At 37.7% G+C, this 24,323-nt stretch overlaps 6 protein-coding genes and 1 non-coding gene across 10 annotated transcripts; 5 read left to right on the top strand and 2 right to left on the bottom strand.

The window, feature by feature from the left end:
• Positions 1–1,076: 1,076 nt before the first annotated feature.
• Positions 1,077–4,243, top strand: LOC110420140 (histone-lysine N-methyltransferase ATXR3-like protein). Its single transcript, XM_021433335.1, has 5 exons — positions 1,077–1,929; positions 2,309–2,506; positions 2,888–3,170; positions 3,327–3,489; positions 3,798–4,243. The coding sequence occupies exons 1-5, from the start codon at positions 1,230–1,232 to the stop codon at positions 3,993–3,995; spliced, it is 1,542 nt and encodes a 513-aa protein (XP_021289010.1). The 5' UTR covers positions 1,077–1,229; the 3' UTR covers positions 3,996–4,243.
• A 113-nt stretch (positions 4,244–4,356) lies between these two features.
• On the top strand, positions 4,357–5,896 carry LOC110420146 (uncharacterized). Its single transcript, XM_021433346.2, has 2 exons — positions 4,357–5,492; positions 5,603–5,896. The coding sequence occupies exons 1-2, from the start codon at positions 4,781–4,783 to the stop codon at positions 5,659–5,661; spliced, it is 771 nt and encodes a 256-aa protein (XP_021289021.1). The 5' UTR covers positions 4,357–4,780; the 3' UTR covers positions 5,662–5,896.
• Positions 5,897–6,327: 431 nt separating this feature from the next.
• Positions 6,328–8,631, top strand: LOC110420144 (small ribosomal subunit protein eS4-like). Its single transcript, XM_021433345.2, has 5 exons — positions 6,328–6,431; positions 7,085–7,162; positions 7,303–7,483; positions 7,831–7,928; positions 8,055–8,631. The coding sequence occupies exons 1-5, from the start codon at positions 6,429–6,431 to the stop codon at positions 8,481–8,483; spliced, it is 789 nt and encodes a 262-aa protein (XP_021289020.1). The 5' UTR covers positions 6,328–6,428; the 3' UTR covers positions 8,484–8,631.
• Positions 8,632–10,923: 2,292 nt separating this feature from the next.
• Positions 10,924–13,072, bottom strand: FER1 (ferretin 1). The gene is made up of 8 exons (XM_021433344.2): positions 12,655–13,072; positions 12,455–12,538; positions 12,309–12,369; positions 12,134–12,221; positions 11,865–11,926; positions 11,626–11,691; positions 11,481–11,544; positions 10,924–11,312 (listed from the first exon to the last, which is right to left on the bottom strand). Exons 1-8 carry the CDS (start codon positions 12,987–12,989, stop codon positions 11,263–11,265), a joined length of 810 nt encoding a protein of 269 aa, XP_021289019.1. The 5' UTR covers positions 12,990–13,072; the 3' UTR covers positions 10,924–11,262.
• Positions 13,073–16,537: 3,465 nt separating this feature from the next.
• On the top strand, positions 16,538–18,214 carry LOC110420141 (uncharacterized). 4 transcript variants are annotated; one of them, XM_021433339.1, is made up of 2 exons: positions 16,538–17,384; positions 17,463–17,769. In XM_021433339.1, exons 1-2 carry the CDS (start codon positions 16,614–16,616, stop codon positions 17,535–17,537), a joined length of 846 nt encoding a protein of 281 aa, XP_021289014.1. In that variant the 5' UTR covers positions 16,538–16,613; the 3' UTR covers positions 17,538–17,769. The 4 variants fall into 4 exon arrangements, with proteins under 4 accessions (XP_021289014.1, XP_021289015.1, XP_021289013.1 ...); XM_021433340.2 differs by having other exon boundaries at positions 16,539–17,384; positions 17,627–17,803; XM_021433338.2 differs by having other exon boundaries at positions 16,540–17,384; positions 17,681–18,214.
• A 212-nt stretch (positions 18,215–18,426) lies between these two features.
• Positions 18,427–18,497, top strand: TRNAG-GCC (transfer RNA glycine (anticodon GCC)). The gene has a single exon. It is a non-coding gene; the product is annotated as a tRNA-Gly (tRNA).
• Positions 18,498–18,803: 306 nt separating this feature from the next.
• On the bottom strand, positions 18,804–21,227 carry LOC110420150 (uncharacterized protein At5g01610-like). Its single transcript, XM_021433353.2, has 3 exons — positions 20,953–21,227; positions 20,104–20,158; positions 18,804–19,423 (listed from the first exon to the last, which is right to left on the bottom strand). The coding sequence occupies exons 1-3, from the start codon at positions 21,037–21,039 to the stop codon at positions 19,053–19,055; spliced, it is 513 nt and encodes a 170-aa protein (XP_021289028.1). The 5' UTR covers positions 21,040–21,227; the 3' UTR covers positions 18,804–19,052.
• Between the last annotated feature and the right edge of the window lie 3,096 nt (positions 21,228–24,323).

Here is a 24,323-nt window from a genome sequence, read left to right as displayed (position 1 = left end):
ATTAGGTGCCTAACAAAACTTTAATTTAAGACATTCAAAAAAAGAAAATAGATATAGAAAAAGAGATCAAAAGATTATTGTTATTGTTTTTCATAATCAATGTTTGTCCCATTTTTTTAATAGGGCCGGTTTTGATAGAGTAATTAAATTAGTAGCCCGTATAATTGCATTAATTCTACAATTAGACAAAATAATAGTTTGATAAACAACTAAAATTCATTAAAAACCAATTTAGATGAATCCCTTAAAATCAATAATTAACAATAAGTAATTCTCTTGGAAAAATGCATGGAATATTTTGCTTTGCTCCAAAATTGTGCAACTCATGATCCCTTTCCATGAATATTCTAACTCACCCACAAGTTTTGAATAAATTGTAAACTACTTTAGATGTGGATTCCAAAAAGAGAGAGTCTTTTTATTATTATTATTATTATTTGTAACTCTTTTTAATATTGAAAGCTGACTCATGTTGATATTATTCACCCAATTTAAGCAAGGAATAAATTCTTTATTTCTAGTTTCAATAATTCAATATATATACCTGGCTTTACCAGTTTTGTAACACTTTGATATCAATGTAACTTTTAAAAATAATAAAAAAATATCTTTTATACACTCTTTCTCTCCTTTTTTTTGGCATCCATTACTTATATTTATGCGATTAGTTGAGCGAGATTCATGAATTGGATGCTATTATCGATAGTTGAAGTGTATAGTACTCTTATCATCTTTAAATATTTTGTTTTTTTTTTTAATTTTTACGAAAATGAAGATAAAAATTTTGATTTTTATATAATTTGATTGATGATCAATAACGGGGATTTCTCATCAACATTTTAAACATTTTTGTATTTATGTTAGTGATTATTTATTGTTATGTGATGACGGATCTAAAACATGAAATAAAAATAAAAATATAAAGATATACTTATAATATAAAAAAGTGAGTATTAAATGTTTAAAAAATAAAAAATAAACTTATTTTAAACATCCCAAAAATTATTTGGGCCTAAAAGCTTAGTTATAAAGCCCAAAAGTTGTATGTGACCCAATTATAGCAAAGCACACTCCCTTCTTCCTTCACTCTATCTCAGAAACGCTCACAGTCCTTGTTAGCGTCGCCATTTCCCAGTCTCCTCAGTTAGCTGAACTCGTCTCTCTTCAACCTCACCAAAACCCTAAACCCTTCGAAGCAAAGCCCCCCCAAAAGGCTCTAGCCTTTACCAATGGCTTCAATCAACTTTAATCCCTTCGAAAGTTGGTTCAGGAAACCTCAAAATCCAATCCAACCCGTCAATCTTCCCTCACTTGCCGACCAATTCCTCCCCAAGACATCCTCAAACTCTCCAAATTTCGCTTCCATAAACGCCTCCAGCCTCTTCGAGAAAAAACCCAAGAAGCCCGACAACGATTCTGACAAGCCTGGGCCGTACAAGCAGATGCTGGACCAGTTCTTCTGGGAATGCGAGAACCTCCCTGATTACAGGCACACTCCGGAAGTGGAAAATATTTTGAGCGGGGATCCTCTTTTTGAGAAGAAAGAGAATCCAACGGAAGAGGAAGTTAAAGAGAATGAAAAGTGGTGGCAAGATTTCAGGAGTAGTCCCGTGATTCAGTTTTTGGCTAGAGCTGAGGAAATTGCTGATGAAATCAATAGAATGGAGCTTAAAGAAAATGACGAGCCGTATAGAAGTGAAGATAAGAAGCTGTGGCAAGCCCTGCCGCACGTGATTGGGTTGGATGGGAGGCCTATGCCTAGAAAAGCAATCAAAACCAGGAAAGAGAGTGATGATAAATTTTGGGATTTTACAAAGCAGTTCTTTTTTGGGCTCTGGGGGTTCCGCCAGAGGCCTTACCCGCCGGGTCGACCTATTGATGTTGCTCAGGCTATTGGTTATAAGCGGCTCGAGAAGCGTTACTACGACTGTAAGTTTGGTTCTTCTTGAACGGCTTGTTGGAGCTTGTCCTGAGTTCATGTGTTAGTTTCGAGAATGTTTTTTTCGAGTAATTTAGGTTCTATGTGGAAGCGGACATTGTTGTTTTCCCTGACTCTGCTGCGAATTATTTTCGAATCTTTTGAGTTTTGCAACTTCAAGAGTTTGCTGAATATTAGAGGTCAAAATTTAGGTTCTCATATCGTTATCCAATTTTCTGTTGATTCTTCTTTATCGCATCTCAGCTTAAGTTACTCTCAAAGGGAAGGTTTAGGAGTGATCTAACGTCTCTGTGTACCTTGTTTTCCCCCTTCTGGATTGTTTTTGTTCTATTTGCTATTCAATCATGTCATGTTTATTTATTGATACAGTTATCATGAGGAGTGGAGGCTGGTACTATAAAGATCGCTTGGGTCGTACCCGAGGTCCTTGTGAGCTAATAACCCTCAAAACAGCTTGGGGTGCTGGTATAATTGATAAGCACACTTTTATTTGGGGAGAGGACATGGATGAATGGGCACCAATTCATATGGTTTATGGCTTGGAACCTGCAATAGCCACTTGGGAAGGTATTTTTTATCCTTCCTTTTCTTATGCATTTCATTAACATGTGTTTATTGTATACTGAAACAAGAGGCCAACATTATACATTAGGAGTTCTGTTCTCTGGTTTCAGCATTGACCGGTACTTATCACCTATTTAGTATTTTGTTAGTCCTCCTAGAATGTAATAGCAAAATGTAGTACCAAATGGTTAGAGTTATCCAACTTGAATGCAACTGTTGGTGGACCAGAATTCATCAAATGCACTCTGCTTAGATGAATATTGTCTGTGATGATGACTATTTTCTTTCCTGGTCGTCTTCGGTCTACCATAATCCAAAAATAGTCTCTGAATGGTCAAATTCAATATCCTGATTGATTTTTTCTTGTCTTATATTGTTCATCAGTTAGACTTGGTGCGGCAGCAACAGCTTTCCTTCATAAACTTCAGAAAGGTATACCTCCTTGGGTTCCCCTTAAAGGACATGAGAAGAAAACTTATAAGCAGCTTCAAGAAGAAGCTATAGAGAGCAAAAGACGTGATTTGGCCGTTCTAAAAGCTAATGATGGCATATGGCCTGGAGTTAGAATTCCTAGCCATGCCCTATTTCTTTGGGCTAGTGGCTCTGAAATGACAACTCTTTTGGAATCCGATCATATGCCTAACAAATACATTTCAAAAGATCTTCGGTATTGCTTCTCTTCTTCTAACCTTCTTTATCTTGAAGATAATTATACATCATATTGCTGAAATTGCATGGGTGTCTTGATGGTTATCATCTTATTAGAATGGTATTTAAAATGGTTTTATAACTGTTAAATATTTTAATTGCTTCTGTGAGGCAGGCGCAAATTGGCCAAAGCTATTCCTGGGTTAAGGCCATGGGAAGTTTTAAGTGTTGAGCAAGCAATGGATGAGATTACATATGGTGGAGAGTGGTATCGTGAACCTCTTGGTACCTACACTACAGGTCCTCCTTACATCAGACATTGGAATAAGGATGTCAAGGTAGGGTGTAATTTCTTCCATATATATGTCATATTTGTTGATATTGGTCAAGCTGCAAGTTTGATAACAAAAACAACTGTCCCTGCTTTCCACGTGTCTTAGTGATTTTGTGGGTGTGTATGGAGAAATTTTTAAATTTGCTTTGCTAAAATAACATGCTACAATGATTTTTAAAATCTTTGCATGGCAGTTCTAGTAGCTTTCAAACATTTCCAACGATCTTCTTTAATATGATGCCTGATTTTCAATAATGAGTCAGATTTGTCCACAAGCCTTTATTTATAATCTTTATGTTTCTATGCTTGCAGAGAATATTTCGGATTTTTTGCAACCTTAGCAGCCAAGTCTACAACAAACTGGAGAGGACCATTCCTGGTTTCAATACAATAATGGAGAAAGTCCAGGCTGATGCTGTTGTGAGGGATGCTAGACGAAAGGGGAAAAGGGAAGCACAAAAGAAAGCTGAGGAGGCAGCCAGATATGGTTCAACCGAGAATGATCAATAGCATAACTACCGCATAAGGAGTTAACTACATGAGCCCTAGGCTTCGTAGGGTCTGACTCCGCATCATCCAGCTTTCACATGGATAACACCACACATCTTTGAAACGAGATGGTTTCTGATTCTTGGTAAAAGGTAGGCAGAGTTTTTACTTAACTAGTGATCAAAGCTTGATATCTATTTGAGATACACTTGTTTTTTGACAATGTATTGATGCCAATACTGAAATAATGAAAAGCTTGTTTCAGCCTATGTCTGCTTCATTCTAGCCCTTCAAGGGCCAAATGCTAAACTTTCTTTCCCTCCTTTTCCTACATATTGATCTGAATTGGTGGAGGCTCGTTTCTTTCTTCCTCTGTTGCTTGAAAGCCAAATGATTCGGCGTTGAGGTGACACATATGCCAATCCAAAATCATGGTCATGATCAGTAAGAAAAGCAGACACAGAGCACTTCTAATTTTCCCATTGAATGCTTTTTTGCTTTAATGAAGAAACAATAATCTGTAAACTAAACAGTCAGACTTTTTCTGACAAGGCGGGTTCGGGTTTTCCACTGACGTTGCATGGAAATCATAAAAACGCGCACATGTCCACCTTTTGTTGGCCGGTTTGGCCCAATTAGACAACATTTACGAAATACGTGTAAGAAGCCCACATTCTGTCTTTAAACAATCCTTTATGGGACAAGGACGATTCTGCCTTTTTCCTTTTCCCCCCAGTATAAAACTTCTCACCGTTCTTTACCGATTCTATGATGAATGAAATTCAAAGACAAAACCAGCGAACAAGATGGAAGATGTCGTGCCTGAAGCTGAAAGCTTGTTGCACCCGATAAATATCAGCGGAGATGAAGTTACTACAGAAAGACAAAATCCTGAAGCAGCTAAACACGAGGGGGGAGACAGAGCTGGTGGATTCATTAACCATCTCATCTCTAACTTGGTTATTGGAGGAGATGCAGATGAAGAAAAACAAGAAGAACAGGCTGAGAAGGAGACAATCCCTGAAGAGAAGGGAGGTAGGATTTTAGATCATATCATTTCAAGCCCCAAAGCAGGAAACATCGCGCAACGGAAAGTTGAAGCTTTTGATGTTCGAAGTGAAAATGAATCAGGTTTCAGATCAGAGGAAGAAGTGGGTGGTGGTGGTGGTGGAGGAGGGCTTATCAACAATATCGTGTCCAACCTCTTTCACCACTCTGAAGGTGAAGTAAGAGGGAGTACTGATGAAAACAAAAAGGAAGAAGTGGTCAAGGTTGGTGAAGAAAGTAAAGCAGAGAAAACAGAGGAGAGTGGTGGTGGAGGAGGGCTTATCAACAACATCGTATCCAACCTCTTTCACCACTCCGAAAGTGAAGTAAGAGAGAGTCCTGATGAAAACAAGAAGGAAGAAATGGGGAAGGTTGGTGAAGAAACCAAAGCAGAGAAAACAGAGGGTGGTGGTGGTGGTGGAGGGGGTATCATTGAGAGCATCGTCTCCCATTTGCCCACATCTCTTCCAGGTTCATTCATTTAGCATCATAATCACTTCAATCTTTCTAAATTCTTTTTGGACATTCATTGATAATCTGTGTTTATTATTATTATTGTTATTGTATTTTGAATAAAGCAGATGATGCAGCTCCCACGAGTGATGAGGCCACCATTCTGATTCACATTGCTCAAGATTAACAAGCGTTTGATGCTTGAGGTTCACACCACTTCCAGCTTCAGGAATGAATTATTATTTCTAGAATTCTGATTGTACCATCTTCATCTGCCACTGGATTTGTGCTGTTTTCTACTTTTCTTTTGCATCTTGATTTTTTGTTCTCTTTCTTTGTAATATATTTTCTCCCTGTGATGTGTTTCTGGTAACTCTTCTGTTAAATAACATTTATTTATTTGTTAAAAGAACTTATCCGTTAATCTTCTTAATATTTTGGCAATGATATTATTTATTCACACAAAACTCGATCCGACTCAAATTATAATAAAAAATATATATAAGATTTAATAATTATAAATAATACATATACGAAAACGTAAATATTAAATCGAACAAAACTGATTTGCAACATACTCTAATCATACTTAAACGAGTAAGTTAATATCGGGTTTGCGTTTATGAACTATCTATTGTATTCACAAGAACTTGGGCTAGCTGAGCCCAAAAAGTGAAGGGTACTTGGGCTAACCAGGGAACCATGGGCAGTCCAAGAAGACCCAATCACGAAAGAGTGTATCTTATTCTGGGCTACTGGCCCATAGCCATAGTCTCGTAGCACACACGGACAGTCCAGTACTGAGGAAAAGCCCTAAACTGCCCTCGTCAAATGTAGAGAGGTATAGATAGACGGGAGTTATTAGGGTTTTGCAGCCCCTCCCATCTCCCCATTCAAAGAACGGCTTCAGCAAAACCACAGGCTTTGAGCTAGCACAGCTGCATTTTCAACAAGATGGTCAGTCTCTGCTTTCCTGAACTTTCATTTGCTTTTCTCTTGTTTTCATTCTTCGATAGGTTATGTTAGTTCACACTTTTGTCTTCGCCATTTGATTTTTGGTTCTGGAAATTTCATGGATCTGTTTTCTTTTGCTTTCGGTAAAGGCCATAGGATATTTCGGATTAGTTTGGTTTAATCACTGTTATTTGATGACTTTCGGGGCTGGTTTTGTGCTCTTGCTTCATTGATTTGGAATAGTCATGTTATCTGGGTTTTCTGTGATTTCCATTGTTTATGACAGTGTCTAATAGTTACCTCCTTGTTGATATATGGGTTTTGAGCGTTAACGGTAGTTTCAACAGTTGGGATCTATTTGACATAAAATGGTGATTTAATTGATGGGAAGGAAGGACTTGAATGGAACCTTAGATCAATTATCTGCTCCTGATTTGCTGTTTTGCTATTTTAGAAAGGCTAGACTTTTAAAATCAGATTATTGTAGTTTTACTATGTTTTTGATTTGTGAATGTGCAGTCTTGCTGTTGTATTTGATATAGTAACGCAGATGCTGTTTTTATTTTGTTCTGTTTTGGCCTTGTGGGTCTTTATGCGATCATGATAAAATATTTCAGTTTCATTTTACACTATGATTTTGTTGTGGTGTGTTACAGGCTAGAGGGTTGAAGAAACATTTGAAGAGGCTCAATGCCCCTAAGCATTGGATGCTTGACAAGCTTGGTGGTGCTTTTGTATGTTATCATCTTGATCCTATCACTTCCATACCAGTTTACTGTTCGTCTTTGTTCCTTCAGTTTTTTTTATTGTCCCCTCCACCTGCTTGCTTCATCTATTCAGTTTTAATTTTGTTTTCTTACTTTCCTGTTCGCAGGCTCCCAAGCCATCATCTGGCCCCCACAAGTCCAGAGAATGCTTGCCCTTGATCCTCATTCTGCGAAACAGATTGAAGTATGCTCTCACATATAGAGAAGTCATTGCTATTCTTATGCAGAGGCATGTTATGGTAGATGGAAAGGTTAGGACAGATAAGACCTATCCTGCTGGTTTCATGGGTATGTGTACTTTCTCTTGATTTCCTTGACTGATTTGGTTCAGTTGAATTTTTTTCATTCCCATTATAATTGGTTGGTTACTCTGTTTTCCATGTGGCTTCAGGGTCCTATGATCAAATCTTTGTGTGCTCTATTCTGATTGACTGGTACTTTCATTCTAATATATGAAATATATGCTGAGATCTATCGGTTAGGCAATGTTCATTGGCATGTGGTTTTGGGCTTGTGGCTTGTTCCTAGATTAGCTTTGAGAGCTCTTTTTTTCAGGATTTGACCTTTTTCTCTCTGCCCTTACAAATTTATTCTCTTTGACTCTTTTCTAACCATGCTTTATCACCTGCTGCCAGATGTTGTTTCCATTCCTAAAACAAATGAGGACTTCCGTCTACTTTATGACACCAAAGGGCGATTCCGTCTCCATGCCATCACTGGTGATGAAACCAAGGTTTGAACTTGGATTTATTATCTGCTTGTTCTTATCACAGTTGCATTATAGCCCCTAAGTTTTTTCTACTTTCTTCACCCTGTTAGTTATAACAATAATTTTCATGTGCTTTTTTGTATTCTGCAGTTTAAGCTTTGCAAGGTTCGATCTGTCCAGTTTGGCCAGAAAGGCATTCCATATCTCAATACATATGATGGACGTACTATCCGTTACCCGGACCCTCTGATCAAGGCTAATGACACCATCAAGCTGGACCTTGACAGCAACAAAATTGTTGACTTTATCAAGTTTGATGTTGGGAATGTTGTCATGGTCACTGGAGGAAGGAACAGAGGTCGTGTTGGAGTAATTAAGAACAGGGAGAAGCACAAGGGTAGCTTTGAGACGATCCATATTCAAGATGCTGCTGGACACGAGTTTGCCACTCGTCTTGGTAATGTCTTCACAATTGGAAAAGGAACAAAGCCGTGGGTTTCACTTCCTAAGGGCAAGGGTATCAAGTTATCCATCATTGAGGAAGCTAGGAAGAGGCTTGCAGCCCAAAATGCTGTTTAAACTTTAGCATAAGATACCCAGATATGTTTTGCTGTGGTATTATTTTCTGGAGATACTAGATTTCTTGTTTTTAACTTATGAGCACAATTTTGAAAACCATTTTGTTCTTGCAATTTAAGTCCGTTTCAGTTGGGTGATGTTAGTGACATATCAGGCTACAAATTATGGAACACTTGGTTGTTGTCGTGAATATTTCTGATTTAGTTGGTTAATTGAGAGAGTTGCTTCTGCCACCCTTTATATCCTTTGAAATAAATATTTAAATTGCTATTGCCAGCAGCATTGGTTTCATTTTCCTTTCCTCTTAGTTTCCATCCCTTCCCTTCTGTATTCTACAGGATGAATTTCCTTTTCCAGTTACGCAAGTGGTTTAGCAGTATGAAGATGGACCAATGCATTATTTATTCCCATGCCCATTCTATCCAGTTTCTTCTGCATAATAGGTGAGGATGCACCAGGCATTACTATTATTATCCACCCTCTGAATCCAGGCTGACTTGTCATTTGGTCATTCTGAAAAGATTTACATTAGTTCCCTTGAAAAGGCAAATTTTCACAGGCAAGGTCACTATAACTTTGACATAGGCTGCAGCTGAAGTAGAATATTTCATCAAGGGAAAAACAAAAACAGAAAATACTGGAAGGAACAGGGTTAGGACAGAATAAACAGAGAGTTGAAGGAACAGAGTTAGGATAGAATAAACAGAGAGTTGGTAAGTTGTCATGGATGGCAGTTAAAGAGACTACACTACCAGAACTGCTTGCCAAAGCACATGCTTCAGTCTACTTTCCACAGGTAGTGCCAAGCAGATTAAGCAAGCAGAAAAAAGAAAAGTGATGCCAAGAGGATCCAATGACACCATGCTTCTTCTAACTAATCTTCTTTGCTTTGCTTAAACTAAAGCTTAGTGAAACTCCTCATTTGATATTAGTTTTTGTTTGATTTAATACCTTTTGGTTATCTCTCCATTTCGGCTTAGCCTAAAATATCTCTAAATTGGGAGTGTGAGGGTGGGGAAGTGAGAGGTGTCCACACAAACACAAACGCATTGAAGGAAAATCCAACCAACCGTTTGACCGCGGCCCCACCTGCTCTTTCCTACAAATTAATGGCGATGAGAATCTTTGGTAGGAAGGATACATGGGAACTGCAAAGTCCAAATGAACTTTCCTACTCACCGTCGGTTTCTTCCCAATAATTACATTTTTTTTCTCTCTTCCGTAGATTAATCGAAACTTATCACTGCAATTGTTTTGTTAACAAAAGAGCACAACAATGAATGAAACATCAAATTGACAGTACCGTAATCGTAATTTGACAGTATCGTAATCTGATTTAATTTATAATTCGTAAAATTTACTATTATTATGTTAATATGTTCCTTGGTCCCCCATTATTTGGTACTAAGCATCCCCTTCTATCTCTCAGTTGTCAAGCATATCCCTGTGAAAGATAAAAGATTCAAGTCAGTAATTCCTTTCGTCTTATTTTGCAGTTAACAATTCAAAGTTGGTAGGACTTAGATTTCATTACATTTGGTATTAACGGTACAACATTATTAGTGAAATCCAATTTTAAGTAAACTAAGGCTGTTCTGTCTTGACAATTGTTGTTTTCTGTCATGTCGGTTTCATTTCGTTGCGTTGCTTACGAGCATTAGTTTAATGGCTAATGGGAAGTTTAGGAATGGAAAACAGACATTTATATATATATATATATATGTAATGGAGGAACAAAGAGGAGAAGCTGAGGAGCTACGCCAAGGCTTGAAGATGGAGAGCTGGAGGGGATGGCTTCGTTTTAAGAATTCTGTTCTCTTTCCAACCAAATGCATGCTTCTGAAGTTCACTTCATGTCTCAGGCCAAAGGTCAAAGGTAACTCTCCTTTCGCTTTCTGTCTAAGCAGTTAAACCTGATTTATATGCGCGCGTGTATGCATGCATGTTGGATTTATACACAAATATCTGTTGTTCTAACAAAAGCTTACGGCAATCATGGTAGAGAATAGGCAGGTGCTGCTAACTCTTTACAAGGACATGGAGTCTTGTGGCGAATATGAAGACATACAAGTGATGTGGAAGATGATTCATTCTTCTTTCCCATCAAACGGCCATAAAACCAGAAGAAGCACAAGGCCTTCTTCTTTCAGATTCTGTTTCAAGCCAAGATAGATCATGTCTGTCTGTAAACCATCAGGTTTAGATGAACTTTAATGGACTAGTCTTCATTGAGGTTAAAGCTTTTGAGAGTTTTCCTCCCCTGGGGAAGGGAAAATTGGACTTAAAGTTTATCTGATTGAGATGTAGAAGATAGCAGCCAATTCTAGAATCTAGACAACAGTTGTTGCTTCAATTTTTCATTGTTGGAACAAATTTTGTGTGCTTTCCATCTTTCTTTAATCAAATGTAAATGATAGAAGGTGCAGAGAAGATACCATGCTTCAAAAGCAACTTAATCGAACACATCTGCTATTTAATTATACAATCTCACTAGGGAATGATCCTAATCACAATCCATAGACACACTGTTGAGAGGAGCCTTTGATGCATCAATCAGACATTGTTCCTCCAGCCATTGAGGAACACAAACAAAGCTCCCTTAATTTTGGGGGTAAAAGGAAAGTTCTCTGGTTCTTTCTAACATGACAAAGCTAAGGGGTTACTGATGTCTTAGAACTTCAAACAAATATTCTACACAACAGTTTATTCTTCTCCAAAAATTCTGGTTCATGTAGTAGAACATCACTCAATTTAAGTCGCGGCGGATGAAAGATCTTCATTATGCAGCATCACCCTCGTGGAGGAGCATTTGATCAAAGTGCCAGACTCCTGCAAGCCGGACCAAGCAATTGCCCTCAGTGCTTAGAAAATAACACGAGGATAGGACAGAAGTAATTGAAACATTTTTTCAATGGTTTTATGAATTGAATGCAAACGATGTAGCAAACTGAAAGAAAAGATTGTGCTGAGAGTTTGATTCTAGCTTTGAGTGCGTACCGTGGCCTTTTCCAACTATCCTTAACTGAGCAACATATTCAGATATCTTCTTAATGGCTTCAACCTACAAAAATTTTAGTTAGTCAGGCATGATTTCATTAGAACATTGCCTTCTCGGTTGGAACAAGCTGCCACTTGAGCTCACCTGCTCAGATAAAAACTCTCTTTCAATGAATTCTGACATCTGAGCATCATGGTTTTGCTCTGCTACCTGTTATTCATCAATAGAGTACAAAAAATGAGAATTAAGAACAATCTACATCAAATTGCAGACTCAAACATCCTGATCTACACCCCATGGCTTTGAAGTTTCAAAACAGGTAGAGCTGCTCATAGTACTTTGCTTTCAGGATTTTAATCGAGCATAAGGTAAAGAAGTATTACATGGTGCAGGCTCAAAAGCTTCTCGTTTGTCAACTTCTCCAAGGACAGTGCTAATTCCATAGCTGAAGTCCAAAAAGAATTACAGCAAAAAATTAATTGAAACCAGTTGGACACAAACAATATTAAACAAACTCTAGCGGATATACAGCAGAACAGTTATGAGACATATCTGTGAAAGAAGAAAAGATTATCAAGCATTAAGGCAGTAGCATGGTTTTGAGAGCTAAATACAGATGTGGTGGCTATTGGTTAAAGAGACACTAACTCACCATATAATGCATCTCCCTTCTCTGCGTGTTCAAACTCTGAAGGGGGCATCAGGATAGAGTGTAGTTTTACTCTTCCTCCTCGTATGTTCTAATAATACAGTTCCAACAATAATTGTATCAGCTACTCCCTCCCAGTCCAGTATAAAACAGAAAGAACAAAAGATTTAAAGAAAACCTGATATTCCATCAGCTTCTCCGCATGCTCTCTTTCTTCTTCACTAGCCTCCTTGAAAAATCTGATTGCAACAAGTTCAAATATTTATCATGTCATTTGACTAAGGAAGAAATATATGGAGAGGGTGTTGTTTTCTGTGTTCTTACTTGGCTAAGCCCTTGAGAGCAATGTTGTCTCTGTCGAAGTAGCCATACAAAGAGTGGTACACATAGGACACGTTGTACTCCACACTGTGACAAAACAACCACAGTAATTTAAGAACTGAATCTGAAGGGAAAAAAATGAGAAGCTTGACTACAGATCAGAAACAAAAGGGATAGAAACCAAAACGAGAACCACCACTCACTTGATTTGCTCATTGATTGCGGCTTCACACTCATCTGTATATTTCTGGCGAGCAAGCGAAACCTGAGGAGCGACTGGAATATCAAGTTCCTTCTTTTTGACCTCTTCAAATGGCTGAAACACTACCCCTGTAAGTGCGAAATTGTTGGTTTCTAAGGAGGCAGAAACCCCAAAAGCCCTTCCAGGTTTTCTCTGAGGAAAACCCAGAGCAGAGGAAGAAGGAAAGGCAGAACCGACACTAGAAGATGATAATGCAGGAGAGCCCCTAAGGGAACTGATTAGATTATCCCCATGCTTGGTTGGGACTGAGAAAGATGAAACTGATCTCAAAAACATTGCTTTGGTTCTGAGAGGATTACAGCAACTGAACTTGAAACAATCTAAATGGAGAAGAAATGAAGAAAAGATGGCTGATGAAGGTTGGGTGTCAGGGCATATATAGAGAATAGCACTGGTAGGAAGGACTGTTACAAGAGTCCAGAGCGGATGGGGTTCGTTTTCGACCGTGGGATAGCATATTAGGTGGACGATCCTGCTTGAAACACGCAGGCAGGCGTGTGGCGACCTCGTGTTCTATCCAATCCTCTTGCTTTTGTGGAAATTTTAGCCAGAATATTCTGTCCACATTGCAATCTTAGCGTCATTGACTAGCTGTCCCCATGTGAATTAAACTCTTCCCAGTTGCTCGAGTCTTACAAGTAACCATACTCGCTCTTTGTTCGGACAACTTTATCTCATGGGTCAAGAATCTGTGCGATGTTTGGGCGAGTAGAAGTTAGCCTAAGCGTACAAGAGTGGAGATTTGAGCAGTGTTTATCTTGTCTTTAGCAAGGTAAATAATCTCGTTTTTTCTAATGCTCCAGAAAAAGTGGCCCCTATCTTTCTTTGCAGAGAAATTTCCCTTTGTAACGGAGTAACAGAATAAATTTCCAAGTTCTTATGGTTAAAAATTCTTGTTATTTGGGCAAATTCAGACAAGTTGATCATTGACCGAAATCGTCTAGAGAGGTATGACTGGTTGAGATTATCCAATTGTTTTAACTTTTCTTCCCTTATCCTTGCTTTGATTAAGCAAAAGAAAATTCAATTTGCCCCACCTTCCATGCTATAGTCTTTCTATCCAGGTTCAGCTTCTTCTAGAGTTGACATAAACCACCATTGAATTTTTCTCAATCCCAATCCAAGGATTTTTTCTATCATATCATATGTAACTCATAATCGGCTTCTCCATGTTTGGGTTAGAATTTTTCTTCCTGATTCTGTTCATACTTTTGTTCCTACTCTGGTATGTACACCTCTCATCACTCCATGAAAGTGGTAGCCACATTTTCCCATGTTAAGAGTGCAAATGGAATTCAGTTTTGAGCAAGGATAACTTCTTTAACAGGATTCTTTGAAAAGTTAAAACAGTTGTTCAGTCTTTTTTAAGTATACAGCATTGCAGTGTTCAGGCAACCCTTCCAGGTTTTCTGTCACCTCTCTGTCCATTGCCATCCAGCTCAGAGACGACCCCTTGCGGTTTTATGGTCCGGACCTTGGCCTGAATTGACCGATTTTTGTTTCTCGGCTTCATTCAACGGGCTCCGGACTGGCCCAAACTATAGAGGAACTCTTATTCAACTCATAAAGGACTAAACACAGGCAAAAAGGCGCCATCATAGTAGGGGAGAAATGGGCTTTTCTTATCGCTTGCAGAGGAACTATTATATGATCAGTCACGCAAAGAATCTACCCATCACAACAAAGCAGAGGAGGATGAATTTGACTTTAATTTGTCACATATTAGTCTTGGATTCGAGAGGGATAGGGGGGACCTTTTGCTGCAGGTGAAGACACTGCAGCTCACTTTCACTCACTCAAGCTTTTTTCGCACAACCTTGGCCATGAGATGTCGAGTTTTACTGCTTTTGATGGAAGGGGGCTTGTGGACAGCACGCGTTCATAGCCACATGATGTTAAGCGATCATATCCGCAACTGAGATATTATTATTTGCGAGGCTCAGGCTAACAAAAAATTCAAAATCCTGACAGTGATTGGAAATTCATTGAGCCAAGTTACTTTGCCACTGCCGCATGCAGCCACAGAATGTTTAGCAGGCTTGTGGATAGCACACGGCTTCTCTACCTTGTATTGTCTGAGCTAGTCCTGGAGCCTTTTGATTTGTTTCCTCTCTAAATATGACGAATTTCACTGTCGAGGCCTTTTAGTTTTATCAGAAAACCTGTTTCTTTTGGCCATCAAAGAAGGTTAAAAAGGATACACAGAACTGTACTGCAAAAACTATATCAAGGGAATATTGAAAAAAATAAAAGTGAAAAACATGAACCTTTTTGCAAGTGACATAACACTTCCGGATAACAATGTTCTGCAAGTCTTGTCAAGAAGATGAAGTGCCGCAGGAACAAATTAGCTTGTACCAAATCACTTAGCTTGTTGTGAGCATATATACTCTTTGTCTAGGATGAGTTTGAATTTTCTTTGCTACCATATAATTCTCCAAAACATAATCAAACAACTTTAAATTATGAAATGGAACCTTACTATTAAACATTTGATAGAAGGGTAAAGTTTATCCTTTTGATTTTCATTCAAAATCGAACAAAATTCATTTATTTTCATTTGATATCCTGTTTCGTATTTATTCTTTAATTTTACTATCATGTGTCAAATAAATCTTTTATACTAACATCGTTTGTATTTATTATTAGGATATACCGGTTAGAGTTACGTGATATGAACTTCAAGTGAGAGTGAAAAATTTTTATTCTTTTTACGAAATGCAGATGCAACGATAGTGTTTGTAAATGATATTGTATTTTGATGTTTTTAGACTTAAAAAATAAGTATATATTTAATAATAAATCAATACAAACCAAAAATGGAAAGAGAAAAGAAGTAAAGCAAGAAAGCTCCCAGCCTTCTCCATATCTCCCCATTCGATTCTCTCCCCTCCCTGATAGCTACGTGCAATTCAGTCTTTTTCTCGTAAAAATCCACTCAAACCTTTGTTTATTATTTTAATTTTCGAATAAAGAAAAGAAAGTAATTCAGAGCATAACGAAAACTCGAAAGCGATCTCCTTTTTTTTATTTTTTTATTAAAAAAAATTATAAAAAATTATCAAATTTAAACAATCATTTCAAAAATAACTCTTATTATAAAGTTAATAATTTTTATTCATTTTTTATTATGACTTAATAAAAATACTCTTGAAGTAATTTTAAATAAATTAAATCATTTATCATAATTTCACCTCTCGATTTCTCTCTCTCACATCCATCTGTTGTGTTTTCGATTTTTTTTCTCACCATCTAGCTTGTTCTAATTTTATCAATTTCTCTCCAATATTCATCTACTATACTCTTAATTTCTTTCTCTTACCATCTAGTTCTTTCTAATTTTACCACTATCAATATCTTTTTGTCTATTTCTTATCATATTATTGTTTATACAAATTAAAAAGTAAAGATGACATTAATATAGGTTTTTTTAGTGTATTAATTTACATTTACAAAATTTTCAAGTTGATGGATTAAAGTTATAAGTGAAATTTATAAATTAAACATTCTTCAAAGTTGTTAAAAGTCATACTTGTATGTAACAACTCTAACATTTAACATGTAATAAATCTATTGAATATAATAAAGTTTAAACATGATATGTAACTTGATATTTATTTTTATATTTCACTAATATATAAACTTTTAAAATTAAACACTTTAAATATAAAGTTTGAATATAAAAACATTTCATTAAAAGTAATTTTGTTAAAAATCTTTTCTTTTAATTAAAGTTTTTTAAAATTTAAAAGAGAGTTATTTCGAAAAATCAAAGTCAAATAAATCATCTCAAAAGAAAATAATTCAGAGCACAGCGACAACTCGAAAGCCACCTTTCTCCACTCTTATTATATATTTCGGTCCAGGCAGCAACTCTTGCTTGCCATATTTATCTTCACCATGGCCACTGACGCTTCCCCTCAATACCGGCCTGTGCCACTTCCTCCCGACTTCCACCCCGATATCTCACCTTCCCACCCGCCAACCCACGACGGCCTCCACTTTTGGCAATTCATGATCGCTGGCTCCATAGCGGGCTCTGTCGAGCACATGGCTATGTTTCCTGTTGACACCCTTAAGACGCGCATGCAAGCTATTGGTGCTTCATGTTCGGTTCAACCCATAGGCGTTCGCCAGGCCCTCGGCTCCATCTTGAAGCTCGAAGGTCCTTCCGGACTTTACCGTGGTATAGCTGCCATGGGGCTTGGCGCAGGACCCGCCCATGCAGTTTACTTTTCTGTTTACGAGCTGTCTAAGCAAGCTTTGTCACGTGGCGATCCCAACAACTCGATGGCTCATGCCGCTTCTGGCGTGGTGGCCACTGTCACGAGCGACGCGGTGTTCACGCCTATGGATATGGTGAAACAGAGACTGCAGCTGAAGAGCAGTCCGTACAAGGGCGTAGCGGATTGCTTGCGGAGGGTTCTGATGGAGGAAGGGATTGGAGCCTTCTACGCTTCTTATAGGACAACTGTCGTTATGAACGCGCCGTTTACTGCTGTTCACTTCGCCACGTACGAGGCAGCGAAGCGAGGGCTGATGGAGGTGTCGCCTGATAGCACCGACGATGAGAGGTTGGTCGTTCATGCCACCGCTGGTGCCGCTGCTGGGGGCCTGGCTGCTGCCGTTACAACGCCGCTCGATGTTGTTAAAACCCAGTTGCAGGTCCAGGTAAACAGTCAGTTTTCTTAGTTCAGAAAACATTCAAATTCGGATTTTTGATAAAAGACAAACCGCTAAATTTAACAGCTTGAAACAGAGATTAGAGCAGAGGTCGGCCCACTTTATGCAAATTATAGTACAAGAGAATTTATACAACAGTAACAGGGCAGAGAAATGACAAAGTACCCGAGACTGAAATTTGACCAATTTAGATGATGTTCTTAAATATTTCTGGATCTTGTGTTTTCTAGCTCGTTTTCTCCAGGGGTTTGGTTTGTTAAACAGGGAGTCTGTGGCTGTGATAGATTTTCCAGCAGTTCAATTGGGAATGTTATCCGAACAATCGTGAAGAAGGATGGATACCGAGGCCTTATGAGGGGATGGATCCCAAGGATGCTCTTCCATGCTCCTGCTGCTGCAATCTGTTGGTCCACTTATGAAGCATCGAAGACCTTTTTCCAAGAGCTAAACAGCAGCTACAACTAAGTTGGTCTAGAAATGAAGAACGCTGCAGCTTAATTAGCCTGAATCGAGATAATACATGAATGTCCAATCCAGGAATCCGGGTAAATCTGTTGGCCAGGGTCACATGGAAAATTCACAATAAGCTTATGTCTGCAATTTCTTCTTCACTCAGATCAAGTAAATATTATTGATTGATCTATCAAGTTACTTGATATGCTTTTACTCCCTATATTCAAACACTCGCCCTCCTGACTCCTTCAATTTCTGACAATTCAAGAATTGGAGTTTATAGGGAGTTACAGAGAAATTTGAGTTTCTGATAGCCACGTAAAAAGTCTACTTTATCATCTAATCAGTTACATTTCGTTCCATTATATCAAGGATAACTTTATCTATCATGAATGTGTCTTGCTCCTCAAACCATGCCCATTTTGTGAAACCTCTCATACGGAATGCGAATTTGATTATTAAAATTTACACAAAAATTTGAATCAATTATTACTAATAACTTAAACTTAAATCAAGCTGTCCACAGTGTTCTGCGATATCGGACCGCTTGCAGACGTACGGAAATTCAGATCACAAAGCACCAGTGGTCTAGTGGTAGAATAGTACCCTGCCACGGTACAGACCCGGGTTCGATTCCCGGCTGGTGCAGAATTGATTTTGCAAAGCTTTATTCGGCCTCTGCCCCATCGACTCTGCTAGCCCTCAACTCCACTCCAGAACATAGAAGAATGCAAATGTTTTGCCACAGAAGTTTTCTCGATTCCATACCCAACCTTACTTTTAGAATATACTACATACGAACAGAAAGTATCTGTTTTGTGCCTTTGGGGTCAAATGAATTCATATTCCATTATTTTCCCTGAAAAGAAAGAAGGATTTTCTGGCACAAGTCCTGACAGATTTGATAACAGGGCTTGGGCCATAACACTCTCCCAACTAATCAAAACAGAGTGCTTGTGGGAACCACTAAAACGCTTTCCATACAATTTATAAGATCTCAATACACGAGGTTCAACCCCCTTAACTGAGTGCGCCAGTTCCATACAATTAATATAAACATGGCATTGTCACCTTCCACGTAGAACAGAGTAAAGCTTTACCACAATAAGCAGCAAGCATACGAGAGACGAGCAGTCTTTGTACTTGAATCTTAAAAACTAATGGAACAAAAGTTCAAAGGTCCAAAGGCTATGAGAAACCACTTCAGAACTTATCTACACTTACACCATCCCTAGAAACCTCATAAGCCTCTCTATTCCGGGATTTCTTCATTCCAGCAGTGACATACAGCTTTGATCCATCAGATGTGATAGAGGTTACTTTGACCCATATCACCACTTTTGTCTTCATACCTTCTATATCAGCCAGCTTTCCTTTCTCCAGATACCCAGTCACAGTGGTGAAGAAGCGCAGGACAGATGAGTCCCTATATCCCACTTCACATACTGTTGGAATAAAAACAGTAAGCTTTCCCGTCTCCTCATTGAATTCGTAGTTAGTTGCATCACGAGGGAAGATTCCTATCGGCAGGTTATATTCTTTTAACAGCTCTTGCAAGGGCTTTTGCATTTTTCCTGTAAATGGCCAAATATCAATGACAAAATTTTTGGACAGAACATATACATTCTACTATATATCTTGATACCATCAAATAAAGGGTCAAGATGAAGGCTATATATCCCAAAGTTAACAACATCAAAGAGCCCCAACCCACAGACAGAAATAGAGCTTCATGTGAATGTCTGAATGGTATTCCTTCTGTGAATGTTTAAAGTCATCATAAGAACCAATCTGTTTACTTTTGACAATCAAGATCCATTGATATAAGAGTTGGGCCACGGAAAACCACTAGAAGCTCTCTATTGACATTCTCTACATCAAGTATTATCACGATTTGCATTACCACCACAATTTAGGTGGCCACTTGGGGCTCCAGAACCTACTAATTTAAGACAAATAGATAGCTTCTTTTTCTAACTGGTTTATGTACTTTAGCTAATCAATAAACTCATCAAGATTTGGATTCTCTGTTCTGAAGTCTACACTTCACTCATGCCCAATTTTCCTCCAAGATACAAACCTTGAATGAAAGTCAATTACAAGAATTTACCCTTGCCATCAGTTATTTAAAGCACAAAAAATGAACTGCATTGGAAACTATCCTTCTGAACCTCACAAAAACAGTTATCTTTCACACATAAAAAACTACAGCAGAGAAAATAGAACAACATGATGCAGCAAGAGACGAACAAACCTTTGATTTTATTAACCAACCATTTGGCTCCTCCTTCAATACTGGTGGACAATGACTGGTTTTAAAATGGGGGAAAAATGATGTTAGTATGAGTAATGTTATAAACAAACAAGACAGACATGCATAACTCAAGGGGAAGGCAATATCAATAAATGAACATATATTCATCAACACACCAACTTTGCTGTACTTGGGGAAAACATGAAATAAGCCTACATCAAGCTTCCTCATAATGACCTAAGAATTGTTAGATGAACAATAACAGTTTAAATGTTTTATGAGACTGAATTTCTTCCGAATTGCTACCATCACCTTCGGCTAGCACTAAACTTGCTTTTCTAACAATCAGTAAAGATACAGTGAAAAAACCAGTTAACATTTGACTTTTGTAAATTAAAGCAAGCGAATGACTATCACAAACTCCTTCCCCCACATCAAGAAATTAAGTTGTTATAATCATTCAAAGATAGGAAATCTGGCACATAATGGAATGAAAAAGACTCAAATTTATTTCTAATCATTCCAAGCTTAAAATTTCCTCAAAAAGGGGAAAAAAAAACTATCTTTGCTAATTAAATAAACAAATACCGCGTCAGAAAGGATAAGTTGACCAATACGCAGATTAACCTTTTGTTTTAATTAAATTAACCATTAGGATTACATAATTATATAAAGTAATCGACACGGATCAAAGTTGAAACATGTTCTCAAGAAACCCTAGGTAAATTAACGATTTCCACCAAATTTTTGAGCGGATCGGGGTCAAAACCGAAGAGGAAGTGAGTAAACCGGAAGGTAAAAGACAACGATCGAGATCGAGAGAGAAAGAGAAAGAAAATGCAAACGTACGTTGATATCGTCACCGACGGAATTGATCTCCTTGTTGGCCTTCTGGCCCAGCCAATAGGATCCCACCTTGTTCAAAATCTGATCCATTTCTCTACTTTCCCTCCAATCTCAAGCTCGATTATCGCAATTCTCTGCTTTTAATTTTCCCTTTCTCTGATTCTCTCGTCCCCCCCTCTCTCTTTCTCTGTCGAAAGCAATCTACGGTCGTAGGGATACAATTTGGAGAGAGAGAGAGAGCGGACCCTTGACTATCTGTCTAGACTTTTAATAATTTCTTACCCGCTAAATTTCCTCATATTTTAACTGCTTTAACCGCTGTGCAATCTCCATCTGCAGCTCAAACTTATCCTTTTTTTTAATATTTTTTATTTTCTTTTTTAATTATAATTTATATTTAATTGAATAATTAGTATATAATTATTCTATTAATATAAAAAAGTAATAGATTAATTCATTTTAACATCTCTAGGTTAAAGAAGCGATATGTAATATTGAATCAATAATGACAAATATATCCATCGTTAATAATTATAAAAATCATTTGATGGCTTATAAATCAAGCCAAATGTTTTTATTTACTATAATAATATACATTTTGGGATTATTGCTTAAACAAAGTAAACTCAGTTCTTCTTTTACTTCCTAGTTGTTTTGAGAAAATTCATTTTGTTACATAATTTCGATTTATAAAGAGTCAAACTCACTCTCCGATGGACTAGCAAAAATAAAAATTCAACATGTAAAAATATTTTTTTTAATTTTTTTGTAATTTTTCTTCTTCGATGTCTCTTCTAATCTCGATTTTGCATTTGTAACTTTTTTTATACAATTCTAATAAAAATTTCGGTGCATTTATATTTTTTTAATAAAAATTTGAAATACTTACACATTCTACTTATTTTCTTGCATCAGATTCTACATTTCAAAGGCAAAAGGCCACCCAAAAACCAAAAAGAAAGAAAAAAGAGTTGGAGGGATATGGAAATACAGAATTCCAGGCCCTAATTAGGGTAGGTAAGCCATTCACATAGCTCTACTGGTCTGCCAATGCTTTTCTTCTCATGCATGTTCACTCTTTTAATACTTTCTCATAATTTTCCTGAACCTAGCTAGAGCACCCTTTCCTCTTCGCTCTAGTTGCAATGTATTTGGTGCTATATTCAATAAACAATCTAAGAAGGCCAGGAGAGCAGGACTTTAGTTTCTTGCAATTAATATCTACTAGTATATATTAACATTTTCCTTCTGCTAAAGGGTAGAAAAATATGTTTTTTTTATTGAGAATTTGCTTTAATTTTCATTTGGAAACCCTGACACAAAAAATGCAATGACAAAAAGTCTCAAGATGTACTTAATTATTGTCTTCATCAGCCACATTTTTAATTTGGAAGACTTAAATGGATCTATCTGCCTAAGTAAAGACTTGCAAAAAGAAGTAAAATAAAAGGGAAGCTTGGGGAATGATGGGGAAGGAGGCTGGAGCCATGCATGGAGTAAGCAAGGATGATGGAGCTCATTTATTAAAAGAGTTTTTGATCATGAACAGGGCTTGAAAGGGTCAGTTTTGTTTTAAATGTCAAGTGGAAAGGCAAGATGGTTGAGGATGGGAAGAAGAAGAATCACTCTGGAAGAAAGCAAGGGTTTAGAAAAAGAAAAAGGAAGATTACAACATGGGGAGTTCATGGATGAGTATCCGAATGGATCAATCAAAAAAGGTCGAAATCGACCAATCATACTGAACAAAAAACAATTGATCCAAGGTCTGACCGGGCCCCAGCCCAGACTCCCACATGACTCGTCCCTGACTACCTGAGGATCATGTGCTAAAGCCAACCCCAACTTGTTCTTGTTTACACCATATAATTAAAAAGAAATTTGATATCAAAGATTAATATCCAGCAAAGGGTCCAAGTTTTTTGTCTGGGAGTAGTGGTTAAAGACAAGACAGAAGCAGCAAAAGAATCACGTTAAAGCATGCAAAAGTGAAAAAGAAGGGTGAAACAAACACGGCTGCTTTGGAAGGGCATGGAACCAGTAAACGCAGGTACCTGCCTGCGTGCTTCGCCTGCTTCCTACTTCTTTTCCTGCAACTTCCTTAATTTAAGCTTTATTTGCAAAAAAAGAATATGAAATTCTTCTTTTGCGTATATAATAGGCTGAGAGTAGGAGAAGAATTTTCCCTCTTGTATTTATTTTTTGTTTCTTTAAATGGTGTTTTTCTCTTTTCTGTCAGTCTGCAGCCTTGAGTCAGTTTAAATGCTTATCTTATCCTTCGGCTTACGACTCTTCCAGCAAGTGGATCTAGTGTTCAAATCACTTTAGCCTTTGACCCTCTCTTTTCCCGGACATTTACGAAACTTGGCACTGTGGGAATTGACACAGATGACCTTTTTCTGCTGTGCTGCAATGCAAACCCAGAACCAACAGCCCTCTTTGCTGTAGCTTTTTCTATTTGATCTATTTGTTGCTTCACATCTCGAGAGATGGATGGTGGGTTAAATGAGTTTGAAAACATTTACTGCAACTATCAATTTCAGTTGGACCACATCAAACATCATAGATCTCTTTCAATAATTACATTTCATCCATCTCTTGGACCTCTTTCTTCTTTCATTTTTTAATTTCTATTGGTTGCTAGGTGCCCATTGGACCACCTGTCAAATTTGTATCATGCAAATGGTCATGGCTGCTTGAGACAAGTTCCCATTTTTTAGCCTATCTTGGACACTTTTGTCTTGGGTTGGGAAATGGATTAGCTTTTTCATCTTACTTCTCTTTTGTCTAATCAAAGAGTGGGAGTACAGTGATTCCAAAATGCAACCAATGATCACCTAGCTCATTCTAAAATGCCAAAGACATGATGAATTAGATGTACTAACAAATTGGTCAATTTGTTTGTTTTGTTACTTCCCAATGTCATCTTTAACCGCTACTGCTCTACTATACCTAATTTCTACGATCGTATTCCGTTTAAAATATCTTTAAAATTTTATATAATACAGACAAATTTATAAAAATAGTATTAAAACAAGAAAAAAGAAAAGAAAAGAAATGTGTCGGGGTAGCTTGGTAATCTCAAAGGAATGGAACGTAGGGAGAATTTGGTAAGTTGGAGAGGAGCAACTAGGCCCTATTTTATTACCCTCCACATGAACTTTCATAAAACCCTCTTGGTCTTTACAAAATCCAACCCACCCACCTCTTTCCCTCTCGTCCCTCTGTTCATAACATCACCCACTGGAAAACCCTCCTCTTCCGAGTTGGAAAGCGACTAACCCCCATCTCTCCTTCTCTCTCCACTCGTATATATACACACGCTCGCCCTTCCCCCTTTGCTCACTAAATCGATACTATCAAACGCCCATCACGGC

The sequence above is a fragment of the Theobroma umbraticum genome, unplaced genomic scaffold, assembly GCF_002168275.2.
Source record: "Theobroma umbraticum cultivar Fairchild unplaced genomic scaffold, ASM216827v3 scaffold_86.0, whole genome shotgun sequence".
Lineage (NCBI taxonomy): Eukaryota > Viridiplantae > Streptophyta > Magnoliopsida > Malvales > Malvaceae > Theobroma > Theobroma umbraticum.
This window is presented reverse-complemented; position numbering and strand designations above follow the sequence as displayed.

Coding starts and splice junctions, on each gene's coding strand:
- LOC110420144 (XM_021433345.2), top strand. Junction 7,163..7,302: donor ACAAGCTTGGTGGTGCTTTT/GTATGTTATCAT, acceptor TCCTGTTCGCAG/GCTCCCAAGCCATCATCTGG. Junction 7,484..7,830: donor CTATCCTGCTGGTTTCATGG/GTATGTGTACTT, acceptor ACCTGCTGCCAG/ATGTTGTTTCCATTCCTAAA.
- LOC110420150 (XM_021433353.2), bottom strand. CDS start 21,039: ATGGATCAGATTTTGAACAAGGTGGGATCCTATTGGCTGGGCCAGAAG. Junction 20,159..20,952: donor CCGTCGGTGACGATATCAAC/GTACGTTTGCAT, acceptor TTTTAAAACCAG/TCATTGTCCACCAGTATTGA. Junction 19,424..20,103: donor GTTGGTTAATAAAATCAAAG/GTTTGTTCGTCT, acceptor GGCCATTTACAG/GAAAAATGCAAAAGCCCTTG.
- LOC110420140 (XM_021433335.1), top strand. CDS start 1,230: ATGGCTTCAATCAACTTTAATCCCTTCGAAAGTTGGTTCAGGAAACCT. Junction 1,930..2,308: donor CGAGAAGCGTTACTACGACT/GTAAGTTTGGTT, acceptor TTATTGATACAG/TTATCATGAGGAGTGGAGGC. Junction 2,507..2,887: donor TGCAATAGCCACTTGGGAAG/GTATTTTTTATC, acceptor ATTGTTCATCAG/TTAGACTTGGTGCGGCAGCA.
- LOC110420146 (XM_021433346.2), top strand. CDS start 4,781: ATGGAAGATGTCGTGCCTGAAGCTGAAAGCTTGTTGCACCCGATAAAT. Junction 5,493..5,602: donor TTTGCCCACATCTCTTCCAG/GTTCATTCATTT, acceptor TGAATAAAGCAG/ATGATGCAGCTCCCACGAGT.
- FER1 (XM_021433344.2), bottom strand. CDS start 12,989: ATGTTTTTGAGATCAGTTTCATCTTTCTCAGTCCCAACCAAGCATGGG. Junction 11,927..12,133: donor GAAGGGAGATGCATTATATG/GTGAGTTAGTGT, acceptor TTTGGACTTCAG/CTATGGAATTAGCACTGTCC. Junction 11,313..11,480: donor GATAGTTGGAAAAGGCCACG/GTACGCACTCAA, acceptor TCCGGCTTGCAG/GAGTCTGGCACTTTGATCAA.
- LOC110420141 (XM_021433337.2), top strand. CDS start 16,614: ATGGCCACTGACGCTTCCCCTCAATACCGGCCTGTGCCACTTCCTCCC. Junction 17,385..17,660: donor AAACCCAGTTGCAGGTCCAG/GTAAACAGTCAG, acceptor TTTGTTAAACAG/GGAGTCTGTGGCTGTGATAG.